At 45.2% G+C, this 22,461-nt stretch overlaps 1 protein-coding gene across 10 annotated transcripts in view; it reads left to right on the forward strand.

Annotated features, from left to right (window-relative positions):
* Positions 1-22,461, forward strand: part of LOC135897507 (intermembrane lipid transfer protein VPS13A-like) — a 1,023,564-nt gene that overhangs the window by 971,272 nt on the left and 29,831 nt on the right. For 9 of the 10 annotated variants that reach the window (XM_070539327.1, XM_070539326.1, XM_070539332.1 and 6 more), the window contains one exon: positions 12,477-12,625. In XM_070539327.1, the coding sequence (XP_070395428.1) occupies positions 12,477-12,625 (149 nt within the window). Of the gene's footprint in view, positions 1-12,476; positions 12,626-22,461 lie in introns of those variants that run through there. The other variant, XM_070539333.1, reaches the window with a different exon arrangement.

The raw sequence follows: 22,461 nt of genomic DNA on the forward strand, positions 1-22,461 counted from the left end.
GGTGAGGGTGTTCAATAGGCTGTAACAACCTCGTTGGCCGTGCTGGCATCTTGCGTCGCTGACAGTCTCAGCACGTCTTGACGTAATGGGCGACATAGGCGTTCAGGCTTGGGAAGTAATACTTCTGAATCCTCATAAGCACGCGAGAGAATCCAAGGTGCCCTTCAGTTGGATCATCATGAAAGGGGTGCAGAACCTCCGCCCACAGTGCTGATGGCACAACACGAAGGTAGTTGGCACAGACTGGTGAGAGGTTCTCCACAAGCATAGCAGCTTGGGCTTGTTGGTTTTCCATCCTGCTGTTAACAGCGCAAAATTTAGACAAGAGACGAGACAAGAAGACACCACAAGCACTGACCTTCAACAAGCACTTGTGGTGTCTTCTTGTCTCGTCTCTTGTCTACATTTTGCGCTGTTACTAGCAGGATGGAAAACTAACAAGCCCAAGCTGCTATTCTAGTGAAATACCACAAGGATGTTGTTTTTCAATGCAAATGAAGGCAGGCTATGCTTAAATATCCTAGGAACAACTTCGATCTTGCCTTTCCAAGTACTCTAGAAGACTTTGGAACTCTGGTACTGCTCACTGCTGTTCGACAAAGTCATCTGCCCTTATTGCTCCTAAGAAGGTGTTGTCAAAGAAGGTGGAAAAGTAAACACGTCCGCAATACCCCGCAGGGGCGTCTGCGCGAGCAGGCGTTTGGTGTGTTGCGACACCACGTACCCGAGCACACGAGGGTTGGACCCTCCCGCGTGTAGCCGTGCGCGGCCTAGCCGTGTCTGGGGAAAAGGGGATCCTGGAGGTTGAGCCGATGCTGGGTGTTTGGACCTTTAAGGCCCTCCGGCGTAGGCAACACACCTCTTTGGCCTCTGCTTCACATAGACGGCACCCCCGGACTGACCCACCCAGGGGAAATCGGCAGTTGCCTTTTCCTGTCTCTCTCTTCGCACTCCTTCGTCTTTCCCTCTCTCCTTTAACTTTCCTGTCTTCTTTTTCTTGTGATAACTTCCAACATTCCTGGTGGCGAGGGTTAACCTGGTGTGGTATGACCTACCTTGGTTATAACATATTTGGTTATAGCGACGACGTGCAGTTGGCATGGTGAGGCTTGTTTTACCACATACCTTGCCTTGTCCCCTTGTTGGGCTCGGTGGTGGGTGACTGGCATCGTCGCTGAATACTCAACATATTTCATGGGAACTTCCATTCCCTCTTTTCAACTGATCGTCCCTCTAAAAGGGGGCGCACCGATGCTACATTTCAATTTTCTCTCAAAACCACTCAGACTTTCCCGAAATTTCACATTGTTCACAGTGAAAAACTTGACAAGAAGGCAAGAACGATTTCATCATTCGTTGTGACGAAGTATCTCACAGAGACCATTGGAGGCGGCTATAAAATCACCAAGCTGGCCAGTGGCGACTTATTACTCGAATTGTAAGACAAAACTCAACATGACAAGCTAACGAACCTTGTAGAACTTGGAGACATCCCCGTCAGTGTAACAGCACACCGAACCATGAATTCGTCCAAAGGCGTAATTTCTGACATTGACTTAATGGACTTGACCGAAGAAAAACTCCTGGAATGATGGAAGGATGAAAACGTCATAAACGTACAAAGAATAAAGATCAGACGGGACAACAAGGAGCTGCCAACTAAGCACCTGATAGTTACCTTTGGATCAAAATCAGAGTATGACCGTACATCCCCAACCCGCGACGTTGTTTTAAATGCCAGAGGTTTGGCCACGCTTCCCAGAGCTGCCGAGGGCGGCTAACATGTGCGAAATGCGGCATCAACGATCATTCTGCAGATGACTGTAAGGCTGAGCCCCGTTGTAGCAATTGTAATGGTGGCCACCCTGCATACTCTTGATCATGCGAAGTCTGGAAAAAAGAAAAAGAAATAATTGCGATAAAGGTCAAAGAAAACATAACTATCAGAGAAGCAAGACAACGCATCTCATCAACATTTACACAGACCGCATCTTTCGCCGAAGTGGTACGTCGGGGGGCAGCACCACAACGGCACCCGCCCCCATGGTGGGAGCAGCGAAGGCTGCCCTACCTGTCTCGAATTTGACCATAGTGGAGGCCTCTGCTAGTGCTGGCACCAGTCAGCCCAGCTCCGAAGTCAAGAAAAACCCACCAACCACCAGGATGGTGGGCTCCAAGGCCTTGTCTTCCGAGACAAGGCTTTCACAGAAAACACACCGCTCGCAAGAGCGGCTGTCCAGTGCCTCTCAAGAGGCCATGGACACAACACCGAGTCAAAAGGCGCAGTTGACGCCTAAGGAGCGGCGCGATTTTGCCGATCGCTCCAAAAAAGACAAAACTCCAATTACAGGGCCCCAAAAGGGCAACATAAGCTAAACCAAGTTCATTCTCTTTGACACAAAGCACAACATTTATTTTAATATGGATACACTGATTATTCAGTGGAATATCAGAGGCCTGCTTTGCAACCTCGATGATATGCAAGAACTCCTTAATCAACTAACTCCTAAAGTGCTGTGTGTCCAAGAGACTCATTTGAAATCTAAACACAAACACTTCCTACGTCAGTATGTTATTTTTCGGAAGGATCGCGATGATGCCCTCGCATCATCCGGCGGCGTAGCCATCATAGCTGACAAATCTATAGCCTGTCAACACTTACAGCTACAAACACCCCTTGAGGCAGTGGCCATTCGAGCTGTACTGTTAAATAAGCTGATAACCATCTGCTCCCTATATATACCACCGCATTTTCAGCTCCACAAACAAGAATTCCAAACACTAATAAATCAGTTGCCTGAACCATATCTTGTGCTTGGAGATTTAAATGTGCACAGCAACCTATGGGGCGACTCGCGCTGCGACGCGAGAGGTCGCTTGATTGAACAGTTCCTTTTTTCTTCAGGTGCATGTCTTTTGAATGGGAAGGAGCCCACGTATTATAACATGGCAAACAAAACATAATCCTCAATAGATCTTAGCATAGCATCTCCTACTCTTCTACTTTATTTTAAATGGAAAGTTATTAAAAACCCATACGGGAGTGATCATTTCCCTGTAGTTCTAAGCACAGCTATGGCTAATGGATGCCTTCCACAATTACCTCGCTGGAGAACTGACTCGGCTGACTGGGAAACGTTCAAAAAGCTTGCTTGTTTATCCTGGGACGACATGTGTGCTTTAAGCATAGACGCTGCGGTTGAATATTTTACGGTTTTTCTCCTTGACACCTCCTCCAAATGTATCCCTGTAACAAGTGAATTGTCCACAAAACGCCGTCTTCCTTGGTGGAACGATGAGTGTCGAAAAGTGCGAAAGAAGCAAAACAAGGCATGGGGTTTACTTCGGGATTCTCCGACAGCAGAAAATCTAGTCAATTTCAAGCAGGTCAAATCCCAGGGTCGAAGAACGCGGCGACAAGGTAGAAGAGAGAGTTGGAGAAAGTATATATCAGGCATTAACTCTTACACTGACGAAACAAAGGTTTGGAATAGAGTTAATATAATAAAGGGTCGACAGTCTTACTCTTTGCCTTTAGTGAATACTCAAGGCGACAGCATGGAAGATCAGGCGAACTTTCTTGGCGCACATTTCGAACAGATATCCAGCTCGTCGCACTACTCTGAAACATTCCAAAGGTACAAAAGGCAAATAGAAGGACAACCATTAGAACGGAAAAGCACAAAATACGAGGCATACAATAGACCCTTTTGCATGGCAGAGCTTCAGGCAGCCCTAAACAGCTGCAACCAATCTGCCCCCGGATCTGACCGCATCCTATATGAAATTCTTAAACACCTGCCGCCTGAAACACAAAAAACCCTTCTTTGTCCCTACAATTCTATATGGTCGTCCGGCAGCATTCCCTCAGCTTGGAAAGAGGCCATCATAATTCCTACTTTGAAACAGGGTAAGGACCCTTCTTTGGCAAATAGTTATAGGCCTATAGCATTGACGAGCTGCTTATGCAAAGTTTTTGAAAAGATGGTAAACAGTCGCCTGGTACATTATCTAGAAATTAACAAGAAATTAGATCCATATCAATGTGGCTTTACAGAAGGCAGATCGACGACAGATCAGCTTGTACGCATGGAAATGTATATCAGGGAAGCGTTTGTCCACAAACAGCTTGTGTTGTCCGTGTTTCTTGACATGGAGAAGGCGTATGATACTATGTGGCGCTTCGGGATCCTTCGCGATCTTTCTGCAATGGGCATTCGCAGCAACCTGCTGAGAATAATTGAAAGCTATCTCTCTAACAGGATATTTCGTGTTAGAGTTGGCAACGTGCAATCTCGACCATTCATACAGGAGACAGGCGTACCGCAGGGTGGAGTACTGAGCTGTACGTTATTTATTGTTAAAATGAATTCCCTCCACACCGTATTACCTCGCACACTCTTATATTCCGTCTATGTGGACGACGTACAGATAGGGTTCAGGTCATGCAATCTTAGCATTTGCGAGAGGCAGCTACAACTTGGCTTGAATAGATTCTCAAGGTGGGCGGACGAGAATGGTTTCAAATTGAACCCCCAAAGGAGCACATGTGTCCTGTTTTCTAACAAGAGAAGTGTACTACCACAACCCAATATTAACCTTAATGGAGAAAGACTAACTGTTAGCCCTGAACACGAATTCTTAGGTGTTATCCTGGACACAAAGCTTAACTTCGTTCCCCACTTAAAATATCTTAAAGAAAAATGCCTCGAGACCATGAACCTCCTCAAGCTGCCCTCTCGAACAACCTGGGGCAGTGACAGGAAGTGTCTGCTGAGCCTGTATAAGAGTCTCGTACAATCACACCTCGATTACGGAGCCGTGGTGTACCACTCCGCAACTGAGAGTGCGCTAAAAATTCTCGACCCAGTCCACAACCTCGGTATACGACTGGCAACAGGCGCCTTTAGAACTAGCCCTGTTGAATGTCTGTACGTCGAGGCCAACGAATGGTCCTTACATCTACGCAGAACATTCTTAAGTTTTTCATACTACACTAAGGTAAAATCAGACACCGAGCATCCATGTCATTCCATTGTTAGCGACCTGTCCGCTGCCAGACTTTACAGTAACCGCCCACGTATTACAACTCCTGTGAGCCTACGTTTGGAAGCAATGGCAGAAGAAACAAACATCAATCTCCCAGAAAATATCCTAATGCCTCCAACTCGCCTTCCCCCGCCTTGGGAGTGGCAGACCATGGAGTGCGATATCTCTTTTGTTGCAATAACGAAACATGCACCTGAGGCACACATACTGTCACACTTCCTCGAACTCCAAGCGAAGTACTGCTGTGCCGAGTATTATACAGATGCTTCTAAATCATCTGCTGGTGTCGCGTATGCAGCTCTTGGGCCAGTTTTTTCCACCTCCGGTACTCTAAATCCTAACACAAGTATTTTTACGGCTGAAGCGTACGCAGTACTCTCAGCCATAAAGCACATCAGAAAAACAAATCTGAATAAGGCCATCATTTTCACAGATTCATTAAGCGTAATAAGGGCCTTAATGAGTTTTCAAAAACATAAGAACCCTGTTTTTAATGAACTATACACACAACTATGCTAGCATTAATGTACAACCAGAACATCATCCTATGTTGGGTACCTGGCCATAGGGGCATAAAAGGCAATGTAGCTGCTGACGAAAGTGCAACGTCAGTCACCTTTAATGAAACGGATATGAATAAACCTATATCAGCAAAAGAACTTAAGCCCTTCTTACGCCACAAACTGAGGAAGTACTGGCAGGACCAATGGGATAATGCAGTATTGAATAAGCTACACGTTATCAAGCCAAAATTAGGGAACTGGATAACTGAAAGAACAGCAAGACATAAGGAAGTGCTTCTGTGTAGATTAAGAATAGGACATACATACGCCACTCACTCCTACCTTTTGACGGGAAGCGAACCTCCGACATGTAGCAAATGTGGCAACAGGCTTACAGTTATTCATGTTCTTATCCAATGCACTGAAATAGAGGCAGAAAGAAAAAAGCACTTTCCCTCCGCTTATATCCAACACATACCGTTACATCCAGCATTTTTTCTTAGCAATGAACCCCTTTTTACTTTTCAATCACTATTCAACTTTTTATCTGAAACCCTAAATGTGATTTGGCCAGGCTACTTGTAGCGCGGCCTCCACCTGGAGGTCGTAGCTGCAATGAAAACGTTTTTCTAGAGCACCTGCCTCCCAGCCCTTGCTTTCAAGGCTTTGCTGAGGCACTAGTGCTACAGATTTTACATAATTTACTAATCATCCCATCTTGTGAAACATCTATTGTCATCGCAGAAACGATCAATCACAGTCATTTTTTATACTATGTATATACTTGTATTTTACGCACTTTAGAGCTCTCTTAAAACAACCGGTCCGGGCCTCGACTTGATACGCCCCTCTAGCATTAAGCTTGTGTCTAACGAAATCTCACCTGCGTTAGCACATATAGTAAATAGACTATTTATAGATGGCATCTTTCCTAATCGCCTCAAGACAGGTAAAATAATCCCAGTATTTAAAAAAGGTGACCATAAGTGCACAAGTAATTATCGTCCTATCTGCATTTTGTCTTTCTTTAGTAAGGTCATCGAAAAACTTATACATAATCGCTTAACTAAATACTTATCCAAATTTAATCTTTTAACTCCTGATCAATTTGGTTTTCGTGACAATTTTTCAACTGAATTAGCGCTTATTACATTTACTGAGAGGGTCAAATTAGCCATCGATCAAGGCCTCTTAGTTGGTGCTCTCTTTATTGATTTCACCAAGGCGATTGATACAATTAACCATCGTATTCTTTTAAGTAAACTTGAATCATATGGCGTTTCTGGACCACCTTTACAAATAATTCGTAACTACCTAATTAACCGACAATATATAGTCGAATTTAATGGTGTCTTGTCCTCATCAAAAACTGTAAATACAGGTGTCCCCCAGGGATCAATACTTGGGCCACTCTTATTTCTCATATTCATTAATGACTTGCCAGAAATATTAACACATGCGCACTGCCTTCTTTACGCTGATGACACCACCATTTTCGCATCTGATAAAAATTTATTTGCATTGCAGGATAAACTTAACGCTGACCTAACGAATGTTCATTCATGGTGTGTAAAAAACAAGCTAACCATTAACCCATCTAAGACAACATTTACGGTATTCCATTCTTCAAAATCTTTGCCCATTGACTCTATTGTAGTGTCTCTAAATAATAATGTATTTGCAAGATCCACGTCTACTAAATTTCTTGGTGTAGTACTAGATGAAAACCTAAAGTTCCAGTGCCATATTCAATCACTTATTCAAAGAATCTCATTTGGTATTCACATCATAATAAAAACTCGCTCTTTTTTCCAGCAAACCATTCTCATGTCTTTATATTACGCGTATATACACAGTCATCTCTCATACTGCCTGTCATCTTGGGGTAATACATATACCACACATCTTCATCAGTTAGAAGTTTTGCAAAAGCAAGCATTACGATTAATTGCATTCCAATCGCATACATCTCCCTCTGCTCCAATATTCCGTTCCCTAAATGTTTTACCTTTACGCATGTTGTTCAATCATAAGCTGTCGCTACTTATGTTTCGTCTTATAAATACCGAGTTTAATATTCCAGGTTTTAGTCGCTCTAGCCTCATCAATTATAACAACACAAGATTTTCAGCTCAACTCAATCTTCTTCTTCCAAAAGCAAGAACTAACTATGGGAAATTTACCGTCGCGTTTTCAGGCATTTCTGTTTGGAATTCTATACCATCTCACATGAAGACATCTACATTATTATCATTCAAACGTAGAACGAAGGAGCATTTCATGAACACTTTATCTGACACGTAGCATAATTTAACAAACCTAGAATTAATTAGTATGTTGTTCACTTTACCATTACGCAATGTACTTTTCAATTACCGAGTTACTAAATTTTGCCTTAATTGATACTTCTCCTCATAGTTAGCTTTACGTGCCATTTATCCTTGTTTTAATTGTTGCATATTGTTTTTAAGATTTCTTCAATTATTTTTTCTTTTTAACTGTGTGAATATACCTGTGATATTGTTAACAGATTTCTTTTTTTATCTTATCGTTTATTTCCGATGTAGAAACTGTATAATATATGACATGACTCACTGTTTGCCTCGACCCTACTATCCCCTTTTCATGTTTTGTTAGAAGGTCCCCCCGACAGTTGTTACTTCGGGACCTCCGAATGTCAACTTATAACCATCTTGTATTTCTTTTGTCAAAAATAAATATTGATTGATTGATTGAAAAATAAATTTTAGGCCCTTTTACAGCCACATCGCACCACATGCACATTTTGCACTTTTTAGAGAATATTTTAGGCCACTATACAGCCGTGTTTCATTAATCCCCGCAATTAACACCCATATATCATTGAGAAGCACAGATCATCGACTTGGCGCTCTTTGGCCACATCTGGCCCTTGCGCCAATAAACTCTACTAATCAATCAATCAATCACGTCCGCAATAGGGATTAGTAAGAGGCGATTGGAGGATTGGTGGAATAAAAGTAGGGAAACGACAAAAAGCGGAGACGTACAAAAGCACAGTTCACAATAGGGGATCAGAAAATTGGGTTGTGGGAGTTCATAGCGTTTTTTTCTTCTTTTTTCGTTGTTTAACCTAGGTAGGACATTTGGCAGTATAATACCAAGAGCTTGGTGGCGCAACCCACCACCCCGTTCCAAAGGGGACACTCATAACATCCATCCAGCTGTCACTTTAGTGAAAAATTCTTCAAGGTCACACGAAGTTTCTTCAAGTAAAACTCTTGCTTGGGCTAGTTGGTTCATGCTGGAAGTAGTAAAGACAAGGCGCAGTGTAATTCAGTGTTGTGTTCAGTGCAGTGTAATTCAGGCGCAGTGTTCTTCAAGTGTAACTGTTATTTAAGGTCAAATGTGTATATATATATATATATATATATATATATAGTTTGCAAAGCTGGTCAGCCCCCCCTCCCCCCCCCCCCCAACGCCCGGAGAAATAAAGCTTTCCACCTATGCTGTAAGCAATATTTACAAAAAATTAATCGCACAACCCAGCTGAAGAACTTCCTTTGCAAAAATAATGTGATTTGCCATGAGAAACATCGTTTCTTCCCAGGAAGGTCCACATTTACTGCTGTCCTTACTCTATCCTAAACGATCAACTCTGTTCTTGGCCAGCAAATGATTGTTATCGAAGTTGTCGTTGATATAAAGAAGGCATTTGATACTATTTGTCACTCGGCACTGTTAGGAAAACTGAAGTGCTATGGTACTGTTGGTGGCTCCCATGACTTTTTTTCTAGTTATCTCAAATTGTGAACGCAAAAGTACAAATCAATGGGTTTCTATCCACATTAAGAAATGTTACATGTGGTGTGCCACAAGGGTTCATATTGGGTCCCAATTTGATCTCTTTCTATGTTACTGATTTTCCGCGAGTATTGCAGTCATCAAATGCTTTAATGTATGCAGACGATACTACGATATTATTTACAGGAAGTACACTTGAATCCTTGCAGCACACTGTGTCCAAGAAACTGCTAGTGGTTTCAAACTGGTTTCGTGACAACCAACTGTTATTAAATGCTGACAAGACTTCAGTATATTATTTTTCATTCACAAATGAAAACCCTAATTCTGCTTCAAGTAATATATCACTAAAAAACCAAATGGAATGTGTTCACATCATTAAATATCTGGGAATTATGCTCAATAGTAACCTTCATCGGAAAGACCAAATCAATGCCATTTGTAAAAAGTTGTCCTTCAGCTGTTGCGTCTCATGCATGCATGACAAAAAAACGGAAGACACTTTGTCGAGACTAAAGTGTGAAACAGCGGAAGCCTGACACCATTGCCAATGAGGATTTGTTGCATCAGAAACACCACGGAGGCACACAACTCGTACACGTTTGTGGATGAGGAGGAGACGCGTCTTCAATGACGGTGTCGGGCCTTCAGTTGGCCATCCTCATCATCCACTTCGCTCGATTGACTTGTACTTGCTCAGCTTGCCGCGGCAATATGTTGGTCACGGTGCTTACGAGCTTCATTTGCCTTGGTACCCACAGATGCAGCAAGTCACTTCAAATGCATTGCCTCTCTTGCTTTGGCCCGTCGCGTCCCTGGACTCTGTAGTGTTGGACGCGCCTCGCCGCCCTGATGCATGCGATGTATACACTCAGCGTCTCTTAAGCGCCGCTTGCGTTCAGCGGCTGCCGCACGTCGCATGTTGGGAGACATTGGTTTGGCAAGGCGATGTAGCCTTCCTACACAGTACCGCAAAGTAAACTGCCGCCTCCGCCGCCGCCACACCACACCCAAGCAGACGGTCACCACGCGTGCCTCGTGACTGTGACGTCAGGCCACACAGCGCCCAATCAGGAGGCACACACCTGCGCCTAGTGACAATGACGTCACAACACAGAGGAGACCAATCAGGAGGCCGGAAAACTGTGACATTTTCTGCTAATGGCAAATGACCTTGACAATGAACCATTAAAGGCTTCCACCTTAATACTTTGAATTGACTTTGCTACAATCTTTCTATTGTAGCCTATTTCACTGCCACCTTTGATATTGTTGCAAACCATGGAGCCAGATGTACACAACTTACCTAACACCGTTACTCCGTATACAAAAGCAGCCTGTGCATATCATTACTTTTTCCCACGTGTACCACTACAGTAGTACTCTCTTTGAGAGACTATGTGTGCTGTCGTTTATTACTATATGGAACTACAAGATCTCCTGCCTAGTAAACAAGATAATGAACACTAATACACCTCTGCCTCATAACGTCTTCATTTTCCCATCGCTAGATACATGACGTGCAAGCAACGGAAATCTTGCATGCTTCAATGTATACAGTGAAAGGCTAATCAAATTTTCTAGTGCCAAGATGTGGAATGACTTACCTCTTAAAATAAAACTTGCAACAAATTTCAACATAATATGCAAGCGCTACTTCCTCTCTAACCAAGCATTGTCTTGACCTTTTCCTGATGTACTTTTTCATTTTGTGTACTGCCCATCGTTTATATTTTTCTCTTTTTCTTTTCTTGTCTCTTTTGTTGTTGATGTTGATTGTGAAAAATAGCTGGTTACTAATTAGTGCTTATATATACTGATTATCTGTCTTTATTACCAGTAACAGTTTATACCAGATTGCTAACGTTTCTTGTATTGGACCAGTCACTAGCCATTTAGGCTATCGGTCCAAATATTTCTGTATTAACTTTTACTAATCATATAATAAACTTTTCTTTTTGATTGATTGATTGATTGATTGATTGATTGATTGATTGATTGATTGATTGATTGATTGATAGCTATATACCTTATGAAGTTCACACAAATTCAATGGGAAGAGCATTAGCTGTTGTTAAATTTTTAAAGCTTACTTTCAAAGCCCTTTATAGCAGCTGCGCAACAGCAGCAACTGCCTTTAAAGCTTGGCTAAGCACATCCATAAATTCTTGCTCCCACCTCCCTTGCACCTTTCTTTCAGTATCAGTCTGCCCATTAAAGATGGTGAAAGCTGTGCAGTAATTCTAAGAAAGAAATCTTTTTGAGGAAAATCATGCCATTTTGGTAAAGGTGGACTTTATGATTGTCCTCTGGGATATGTTACTTGCAGCTTAAGTGTGTCTTGCAAGTATGAGATAATTTTTGCGGTAATTAATATTATATTCAAGTATTTTTGTTAGTCCACTTGGTTACTTTTTATGCTACTCAATAAAGTAACCTAACTACTATTTTCGAGTAACTTGTCTGGTGAGTGCCAACGAATTTGCTGATATGCATTGTCCTTGTGCCACTGGCACACAGCTGCACTGTGCTTCATATTTCTAATTACCGGTCCCAGACATTCTCTCACAATGAACTCTCATCAGCACTTTGAGCAGGCTAAATTTTTTTAATTTTTATTATGGTTTCTCGCATCTAGTCCACAGCTCCAAGTTGCTCATAGGTGCTGCTGACACATAAGTAGAGCTAGGATATCTGGGGCATGCCCTCATTTTCTACTATGTCTCAATGATTTACCAGTAGGCAACAACCAAGTGGATTTCACATTGTTTTTATCAACATTGTTTTCTGAAATTCCTGTCAGTTACCTCAGAATTTGATGGATTATCTCAATTTCAGTTAAGTGTTTCGTTTTCAAACACACCTATACGCAGTGTGCCTTTAACCAGTCAAATGTATGGGTTGTAAAGGAGATACAGTGGCACTTTTTTCAAAATGAGACACACTATTCTTCCGGCCATCCTTCTCAATTTGTATCACCAGCATATGCACGCTGGTGATAAAAAAATAAGGTCAAGCATATTAATAATACCACTTTACAAATGTATACCTTGTTCCTGCAGATGTTTAGGGGCATTCCCCAATCCACTCTTGACTTTCAAATGTTGGCCACAGCAGCACTTTCCCTTGGAATTGCAGGGGCTGAGGCCTTTCTCCCAGTATCAGGCAACTGGGTACCGGCTCCTCCTGCAGCTTAGCAAAGGCCATTACTCACAGACTGACACCTACTGGGCCCATGCACCGCTTGGCAGCAATGACAGGGCCAACATTGTCATGATTACAGACAGGCAAGTGCGCCTTCAAGCAGTGGCCCTGCATCTCTTGTGGCATGACTGAGAGATGAAGACAACCATGTTTTAACTAGTGTAGTGCTGTTTCTGTGATGTTAGCAATACTCTGTACGATTCCTGCCAAACATTTAAGAATTTAAAAATGAGAATAGCACAAAAAAGCCAGTACTTGTACCAACTAAGAGTAGTGTAGTTGTCCATACACATATCTTAATCGTATAGACCATTTACAGCATCATACCCAGCGTGCCGTCACATTTGGTCACATGGCAGCGTTCACCAGTGAGTGCCTTCTGATCAGTGTTTGCTCTCTTGTTTACAATGGCCGCCATGGCTGCACCCGCAGCTCAGACAGCTCTTATTTCGGTTCTCATAGTGCCCAATGATGGAGAGGCAGTTTAAGTATGACTTTCAGTTATCTGTTCTGTCTGCACTGCAATCTTATTATGTGCAAGCTTACCAGCAGAAGGTGACGAACCTAACAGCCTGCTAATGTTTGCTTATACCCTTTATATTCTAGTCTTTACACCGGCAAATTTTTAAGGCTGTTACAGCCATATGCCTGTTGTTGTCATTAACTGTACGTGCAGCAACGTTGTCCAGGAATAGGCATGTGTACATGCACAGAAAATGCCTGTTTGCGACCTGCTGTGACCATAGTGGTTGGTTCCGACGACATTATTCTTGTCGCTAGTGCTGATTGAATAAATTGCAAATGTAGTAAAATTTGGAATGACAGAAAGCTGAGATAGGTTGGTAAGGATTCATTATGCAAGAAAAGGTTAGGTGTGCATACTCACCTTTTCTGGCCTAATGTAGTAAAATGTAGATGTAAATATAGAGTAAGAGCAAATATATTGTCACGCGTTAACGCATGAGTAAGTAACAGTATGAGCAGCCAGAGACGAAAAATGCCAGGCACTAAGCGACAGTTCTCTAGCTGGCGCTGGATCTTTGACTTCGTCATCTTCTTCGCCGTTTTGCTGGCCACGCAATGCTGACTGTTCGCTGGCTCAAAACACCTGGTGGCATTATTCCCCCTCCCAATGAAGCATAGACTCGATGCTCAAACACAAGACGTATACGGAAAGTACGCACATTAGGTAAGACAAAAGAAAGGGGGGGGGGGGGGGAACACACTAGCACACATACGGGCATGCACACGAGGCAAAAAAAAATGGGTTCTGTCATTGGGAACAAAAAAAAAGAAAAAAAACGCTTCACAGTTCTTTGGAGGACGACGCAACGACAGCAAAAAACAAAAGGTTGTTTCACCAGTACACTTAACATCACCGTGCAAAATGTGGCTTGAGGCGGACAACATGTACAGTCTCTGTGCGTGGTAAACGGTGCTTGGGTGATGGTAGGTCTCCGTCTGAAATCACTTCATAGTTCATGTCGCTTCACGCCTTAGTACTGTGTATGGTCCGAAGTACTTGCTCAGGAGTTTCTCGCTGAGGCCTCGCCGTCTAATGGGGGTCCAAACCCAAACTTGGTCACCAGGATCATAGGTAACTTGTAGATCGTGAAGATTGTACCCTATGGCATCTGTACACTGCTGCTGTCTTATGTGGACACGGGCCAGTTGACGTGCTTCCTTGGAATGCTGAATGCACTCCTCGACGTCAGGAGCTAACTGGTTGAACTGATCGATGTCTTCATATGGAATCATGGCATTTAGCATAGTTTGAACATCTCAACCATAAACGAGGTGAAACAGCGTAAATCGTGTAGTTTCCTGTGTGCCAGTGTTGTATGCAAACGTTACGCACGGGAGGATTTCATCTCATGTTTTGTGCTGCACATCCACGTACATAGAGAGCATGTCTGCCAGTGTTTTGTTTAGTCTTTCTGTCAAGCCGTTACTCTGAGGTTGGTATGCAGTGGTCTTTCGATGACTCGTGTAACTCAACTTGAAGATGTCGTCCAGAAGCTTCGCCGTAAATGCCGTCCCTCGGTCAGTGATGATGAATGATGGTGTGCCATGCCGAAGCACAATGTGATGCATAAAAAACTGGGCAACTTCAGATGCTGTCCCGCGTGATAGTGCCTTCGTCTCAGCGTAATGCGCCAAGTAATCAGTTGCGACAATGATCCACTTATTGCCGGAGGAAGACAAGGGAAATGGTCCAAGAAGTTCCATTCCAACTTGATCAAACGGCGTATGCGGAGGATTGATGGGTCGTAGAAGGCCTGCAGGCTTGAAGGGTGGTGACTTTCGGCACTGGCATTTACGGCATCCTTTCACGTAGCGTTTGACGCAAGCAGTCAGTCTAGGCCAGTAGTACAGTTGCCGTACCCTGTCCACAGTCCTTGAGTAGGCCAAGTGACCAGATGTTGGCTCGTCGTGGCAGGCTAATAGGATGTCGTTGCAAAGGGCTTGAGGTACTACTAGAAGATGTGGTTTGTCGCCGGCACCTCTGTTTCTTTTATATAAGATGCCCCCTGGAAGGCAAAATGACGACAACCGTCGCGAAAGTGGGCGAGGAATGGACGCACAGCCGCCTTCCAAGTGATCAATGATGGGCCTTAACTCAGCGTCCGATCGTTGTTTAGCGAGCAAGTCCGGTCTGCTGAGGGCTCCCAGGAAAATGCTGTCGTCTTCCTCGTCAGGATTCTGAGATTCAACAGGTGCTCTTGATAGCGTGTCAGCATCTTCATGTTTCCTACCTGACGTGTATACGATGGTGATATTAAATTCCTGGAGTCGCAGAATCCAACGTGCCAATCGTCCAGAAGGGTCTCGGAGGTTGGTCAACCAGCACAAAGCGTGATGATCGGTCAACTTTAAATGGCCACCCGTAGAGATACGGCCTGAACTTTGTTGTAGCCCAAATAACCGCGAGGCACTCCTTCTCTTTGGTGGAATAATTGGACTCTGCCCGTGACAGAGTGTGGCTCGCGTAGGCGATAACTCGTTCAGTCCCGTCTTGCCGTTGCACCAGGATAGCTCCGAGACCGGTATTGCTGGCGTCAGTGCGCACTTCTGTGTCAGCATCCTCATCAAAATGACCAAGCATGGGAGAAGACAATCGACGTTGTAGCTCCGCAAAGGCAGTCTGTTGTTCATCAGTCCAGAGGAATGGCACGTCGTCACGTGAAAGGCGAAATGGCGGCCCTGCAATCTTCGAAAAATTTTCAATGCAGCATCGATAATAGGCACACAAGCACAAACCCATCGGACACTTTTCTTCTCGGTTGGAGTGGGAAAAGCAGCTACGGCAGCAGTCTTCTCGGTATCGAGCTGAACACCTGCCGCGCTCACGACGTGACCAAGGAACTTCAGTTCCTCGTAACCGAAATGGCATTTCTCTGGCTTGAGTGTAAGGTCAGCCAATCGAATGGCTTCGAGTACATTCTGAAGGCGTCGAAGGTGCTAGTCAAAAGTCTCCGAAAAGATAACGACATTATCGAGATAGACGAGGCAGCTTTTCCATTTGAGGTCAGTGAGAACTGTATCCATAATTCGCTGGAATGTGGCTGGTGCAGAACAGAGGCCGAAAGGGAGTACTCTATATTCGTAAAGGCTGTCCGGAGTCGCAAAGGCAGTTTTCTCGCGGTCCCGCTCATCTACTTCAATTTGCCAATAGCCACTTTTCAGATCGATAGAGGAGTAATACTTTGCGCACCTCAGTCTATCCAGAGAATCGTCGACACGAGGCAATGTGTACACGTCTTTGTGACATTGTTTAGCTTCCGGATGACCAGGGACTGCATGAAGGCTGTATTACGCCATCTTGAAGCATTTCCTTCACGTGCGTTTGAATTGCATGTCGTTCGGTCGGGAAACACGATAAGGCTGTTGCCGTATGGGGGGGCACATTGTCATAGGTGATGATACGGTGTTTCGTAATCGACGTTTGACGTATCTTCGACGACCGTGCAAAGCAAGAGTGGAACTCGAGCAACAGCTCGCATAGGGGTTGTTTGTTCTCTTGAGGAAGCGTTAGACTAATGTCAACGTTGCGTATTGGTGCTTCAGCATTGTCGATTGCCTCGGAAACAAAACACTCAGTGACATCGGCGATCGGGTTGGCGTAGGTGATGACAGTACCGGGGAAAAGGTGCTGGTGCTCGTAGCTGAAGTTCGTGACAACAACCTCACAGTGGCCATCATGGAGATCAATAAGGCTTCTTGCTACGCAAACACCTTGAGAAAGCAGGAGAGAGCGATTGCTTTCTGCGACCGCTTCACCGTGTAAAAGTCTGTCACATGCCACCTGAACCGTGGCACTTGCACGTGGTGGTAACGTGACAGTGTCGTTGATGACACGAAGAGATGCTCGAGGGTGGATGGTGTTGGTCATCACTGCGGCGCTCCTTGTCGAGAAAGTGACGAGGCGTTGTCGAATGTCGGTGATAGCTCCGTGCTCCCTGAGAAAGTCCATGTCGATGATTAGGTCTCAAGAACACTGAAGGAGAATGCTCAAGCTGGCAACAAACGTAGAGCCGCGAATCTGTATTCTTGCCGTGCTCATGCCGAGTGGGTTGATGATGTGCCCGCCAGCTGTACGAACTGGCGTTTGATTCCAAGCCGTTGTCACTTTCTTGAGAAGGGTGGCCAGTTTTCCGCTGATTATAGAATAATCCGCTCCAGTGTCCACTAAAGCAGTCAATTCACGACCGTCGAGCATTACAGGAATGTCCAAGGAAATTCTTTTTCTGTATTCAGCAGGTACTGTCGTCGTCGATGTATCGTCGGTCTGCGTATGCGTCAGTAGGGGTCCTTGAGCACATCCAGACTGAGCGGCCTCGTCCCCGAAGGCCGCTGTGGTTAGTTTCCCCGGCACGGGCTGGGTGACCGACCCCACACCACGCTCGAATACGTGCAGTGAGTCGGAGAAAACCACCGCGGCAAAGGGGAGCGTGACTGGTGTCGAGTTTATGGGGATCCGCACTGCTGGGCAACGTATTGTTCAATTTCATGAGGACGCTGGCCGAACCTAGGTCGCGGCGAGTTTGCTGAAAATCCACATAGTCTGAGCTCTCAATAGGAGCACTGTCGGTAGACATGCCCAGCTTCGCTACAGTGAAAGCAAGGGGGACGGCGATCAGGTGCCCGCCACACGTCTCATTTCCTTGGGGCCTGTCGGTGGTTCTGGTAATACGAGGCCGCTTGGACGGGCTATAGCATGGCCGGGCATGCGGTTCGAAGCGGGGAGGGAGGTGGGGCAGGTTGCCTCAAACCTTGCGAATACGACATACAGGAGCTGTCAGTTCTTAGCGGTCGAGCTTCTGTGTTGAAGGGTGGTTCTGTTAGCGCTTGCTGGACTTCGTCACGGAGAACTCTGGACAAGGAGTTGAGCGTTGGCTGTGGGGCTACTGACAGCTTCTGGAGTTCTTCGCGGGTTACGGAACGAATGAGCTCTCGAAAGAAATCGACGTGGCCCCCGAGAGCTCCGAAGAAGTCCGTAGGTGAGGCAGCGTTCACTTGGCGTTTATATGATGGTGCCCGCTGCTGAAGCGTCCGTTTCGTGGTGACAGCCTCGGAAAGAAATTCTGACACAGTCTTGGGAGGACTGCGCACGCGACCGCCGAACAGCTGCTCTTTGAACAGCTGATCAGGTACCGCACCTTCTTTTCTTCCGACATGCTGGGGTCGGCTCGTCGAAAGAGACACGTCATGTCCTCGACATACATTGCAACACCTTCGTTCGGCATCTGTATACGGGACTGGAGATCACACTCAGCTCGCTCCCGGCGATCAGGGCTCGCATACGTCTCAAGAATCCGGCGTTTGAATTCTGCCCATGAATTTAGGGCATCTGCACAGTTCTCATTCCAAACACGTGCACCTGAAATATACGTTTTTCAGTTTCTCTGCGTCATCTCACTTGTTGAACGCAGCAACACGTTCATAGTGGACCAGCCAATCTTCAACATCCTCATGTATGGTGCCGTGGAAAGGATTTGGCGTTCGCGGATTCAGTAGCGTACAATGAATCGGCGTTAGGCCTTCCATACCTGTTGGCGTGATCGGAGCTGCCATTTTTTATGGGAGGAGTCTCAGGGGCTTGTACACGGATCCTTCTGCTGGCGTGGTATACAGGCGTAACCACCGGTACGGGGCTGGAGCTCCTGCTGCTCGGAAGGGTGTGGTGCATAGATTAGATTACCCAGCACCTCCACCAGTTTGTCACGTGCTAACACAAGAGTAAGTAACAGTACGAGCAGCCAGAGGCGAAAAATGCCAGGCACTAAGCGATAGTTCTCCAGCTGGCACGGGATCTTTGACGTCGTCGTCTTCTTCGCCGTTTTGCTGACTGTTCGCTGGCTCAAAACACCAGGTGGCAATATGTAAATGTAAAATGTAGTAATGAAATTGGAAATGGTTTTCTGATTACTTACAGCGCAGATTAAGATGCGTTCACATATCTTGCACAAAAATGTTGCAGGTTAGGTTAAGTTAGGTTAGGTTTGTCGCCAAGTGATCGCTCACCTGCTGTCTGATTCCTGGTGCAGAAAGAAAGCACGCAGTGCCTGCCTATTATTCCACGTTTGACTTCACTGCTATCAGTCGCACTTGCATGGAGTGGACATTGCGCTAACTTGCATACTTATTGAAGTTCGGCATTTTGTGATATTTTGTGCCAGTGGTGGCAGTAACACTGTGTTCTTGCTGCAAGTGGTGTTAGCCTGGAAATCATTGTTGGTGATTGTCTATACAGCACTGGTGGTTGAGATTTTTGTGCTTGTCTTGCAGAAAGGTGTGTAAAGCGAATGGTCGTAAACACAGGCACTTCTTATACAGCTGAGGCGGCCAAAGCTCACACACACTTTTATCCTACACCTTCCAGTCTCTGTCACAGTCTTACAGCTCATGGCAGAGCATGTCTTCCGTCTGTTCTTTCAATAGTACTACGCGATCCTCGGCCTCTCAGTAGAATGCTGCTGGAGCAACTAGCGGTGGCTGGTGCCTGCTTGCTCCCAATTCAGAAAGCTTTCAATGGCGGTGCACCTGGGGTGGCCCCTAGTGCACATTGCATAAACTGCTTGCTGTAAAATGTCTACAAGATTCCAATTTGTCTATGCATGATGAGTAAGTTGTTACTGTTACTACAAACTGGTATCATAAGTGGTTAAAACATAAATGAAAGCATTACTGCCTGAGTCATTGCAAGTATTTTACAAATAAAATAACTGCAATGCAGGTATGCAACAATGAATACTGTACTCTTATTCAGAAAGCAGGAGACACAAGAAAGGCAGCTGCACTATAGAAAGCTTCAGTTCTGATTTCACTATTAGAGGGTTATCTTTGAACTATGTGTAGTGAATCTAGCAACCACGTATCATTTCCACTTCTTCCATCAACTCCTTTTCTCTTCATGAAGTTTGTGGGGATTGAGGTGTGCTCCGGCACCATTGTTCCGTCATCCCTATGCCTCTCCCCCTTTCCACTCGTGACGGTTGTCGGTGGTGGCACTCCAGTCACGATAACTTGTGGTGGGGGCGCTCACGTCATGGAAAGTGGCTTGAGATTTTGTGGCGAATGGACGTGCTTTTCGGGCCTCCGTGGCGGTGACGAAATCATAAGTTTCTGTGCATGCCTTGAGCTTGCTTCTGTTTTTGATTTGCCGGTTTTTTTGCCTTCAAATTGTAATTGGGTGATTTTCTTTTTTCTTCTTTTTTTGTCTCACGTATTTCGTGTGTGTGGGTGTATTTCATGTACATTTGGTTTTGCAGGATGGTTAGAGCGCCCTTTCGGGCCACGTGCTTCAACATGTGCAGCCGCATGGGACGTTGAGTTATTAGGGAGACTAATAGCTATTAGTAATAGTCCAGACTACTAATAGTTGAGTTGACTACTCATAAACTACTAATAGTTCACTAATAGTTGAGACTAATAGCTATTAGTGGTTTTACTGTGCATGTTTTGGTAGGAAAATGACAGCGTGGGTGCGTGGCTGAGTGCGTGCGAGAACGTGTCATATCTTGGGTCTCCGTAGCATTTATTGCTTTTGAAACAGTGGTGAGAGTTGCTTTGCGACATTTTGAAGATTTGGATCCTGTGCGTATCGGTTTTTGCTAAAAGGCACGTGCTCTGCATTATTATTATATTAGTATAGTATTTGCATAAGAAAAAGCCGTGCAATACATGGCAAAAAAGCCGGGAAAGCAGGCAGTGCGCGGCGGGTTCCTCAAGGCAGATGAGGGGACGGATAAGAATGGAGAGGGAATCGAGTCAACTGGCACACACTGTGATGTCAATATTAGGCTGCAGAAAATGCAGGCCTTCCAGGAAGAGCTTGTCAAGTAGGTGGAACAGCTCAAAAATGAGCTAAACAGGGGCGTGATGCACGGAAGGTAGTTGAAAAAAGGCTTGAAGTAGCCAAGGAAAAGCTGAACAGGGCCGCCATTGTGAAAGAGAATGTGCGTGACGATGGAACGCAGTCTCCCGACATGACAGGAGAGGCAGTGCTAGCAAACTACGTGGAATCCGTGCAACATGGTGAAGGGTTAGCTGGAAAGAGCGGCACCTACCTTGAGGTTGCCATGCGGAAAAAGCGGGGGCACAGGGGACAATGCCCCTTGTCGAGTCCGAATCACGCGGAAAAGGACAAAGGGAAGCAGGGAGAGGTAGGAGAAAGTGAAAGGGTGATTATCGCCGGCGACTCAAACCTGGCTGGGTGCTCAGAAGCAATTGTGGAGATGGTGAAAGGTGATAAAAGAGTGGCGGATACTGGGTTCTGTCATGGAGCGAGCAAAAGAAATGTTGCGGAAAATGCCCACATGGACAACCTTGTCATAGTATCAGGTGGGCTACATGACGTCCTAAACAGAAAAGGGACAGGACTAGTCCAGCGCTTGGCAAAGGGGTTGGACGACTTGCGCGAGCTATCCCCTCAGGTGTAGATCGTGGTGTGCACGGTGCCGGAGGTGCCTGTACATGACAGTCACGTACAAAGAGCCATAGTGGCTGCTAATGAGGCGATATGGAAAATGAGCCGAGAGAAAGGCTTCGAGGCTGTTGAAGTAAACAGGAAGGTGAGAAGCTGTGGGATTTTTAAACGAGACGGGATCCACTTCAATTACAGGCTGGCACGAGAAGTGGGCTGGCGACTTGGTGGTCGCACTGTTGCTTTTTGGGGGGCCCACGGGCACTCAGAAGATCAGAGTAGGTAGTAATGAAGAGGGTCCCCTAGGGGAACATCAGAAGAGCATCCCGTCGATAACAGAAAAAAGAGGAAAGCAAGAAAGAGAGCCCGCCATGCAATAGGCTGCATAAACATGCAGGGCCGCAGAAGAAAGAAACAGTGGGCAGACATTGAGGAGCAGTTAAATACAGAGCAGATGGGACTGTATGCGGTGACAGAAACGCACCTGAGAGACTCGGAAGAGTCACCAGTTATTGAAAATTACTTTGGGAAAGGTGCAACAGAACTAAGTCGGAAAGAAAGGGAGGGGGAGTCGGAATGCTCATCCATCAGGGAGCCAAATGGAAAAGAGTAAATTCAATATGTCAAGAGCATCTTTGGTTATCAGGTACAATGAGTGGGAAAAAAACTTGGCTGGGCCTTACGTAGTTGTGGACCGGAAATAATCGCAGAGAGAAGGATAAAGAGTTAGTGGAATGCATAAGCGCTGATATTAAGGGTTTTGAGAATGGTGCTGAAATTGTCCTATTAGGTGACATGAATGCCCACTTACAGGATTTAGATGGCTACACCGACAACAACGGGAAGCCAATGCTAGACCTTTGTGAGCAACATAACCTCGTTATCATGAACACAGGGCCTAAGTGTGAAGAGAAGGTCACGTGGGAAGTGGGAAACCGGCAACCGACCATTGATTACTGTCTGATGACAGAAGGAATTCATGATAAGTTGAGA

This window comes from Dermacentor albipictus, chromosome 5 (assembly GCF_038994185.2).
Source record: "Dermacentor albipictus isolate Rhodes 1998 colony chromosome 5, USDA_Dalb.pri_finalv2, whole genome shotgun sequence".
NCBI classification, from domain to species: domain Eukaryota; kingdom Metazoa; phylum Arthropoda; class Arachnida; order Ixodida; family Ixodidae; genus Dermacentor; species Dermacentor albipictus.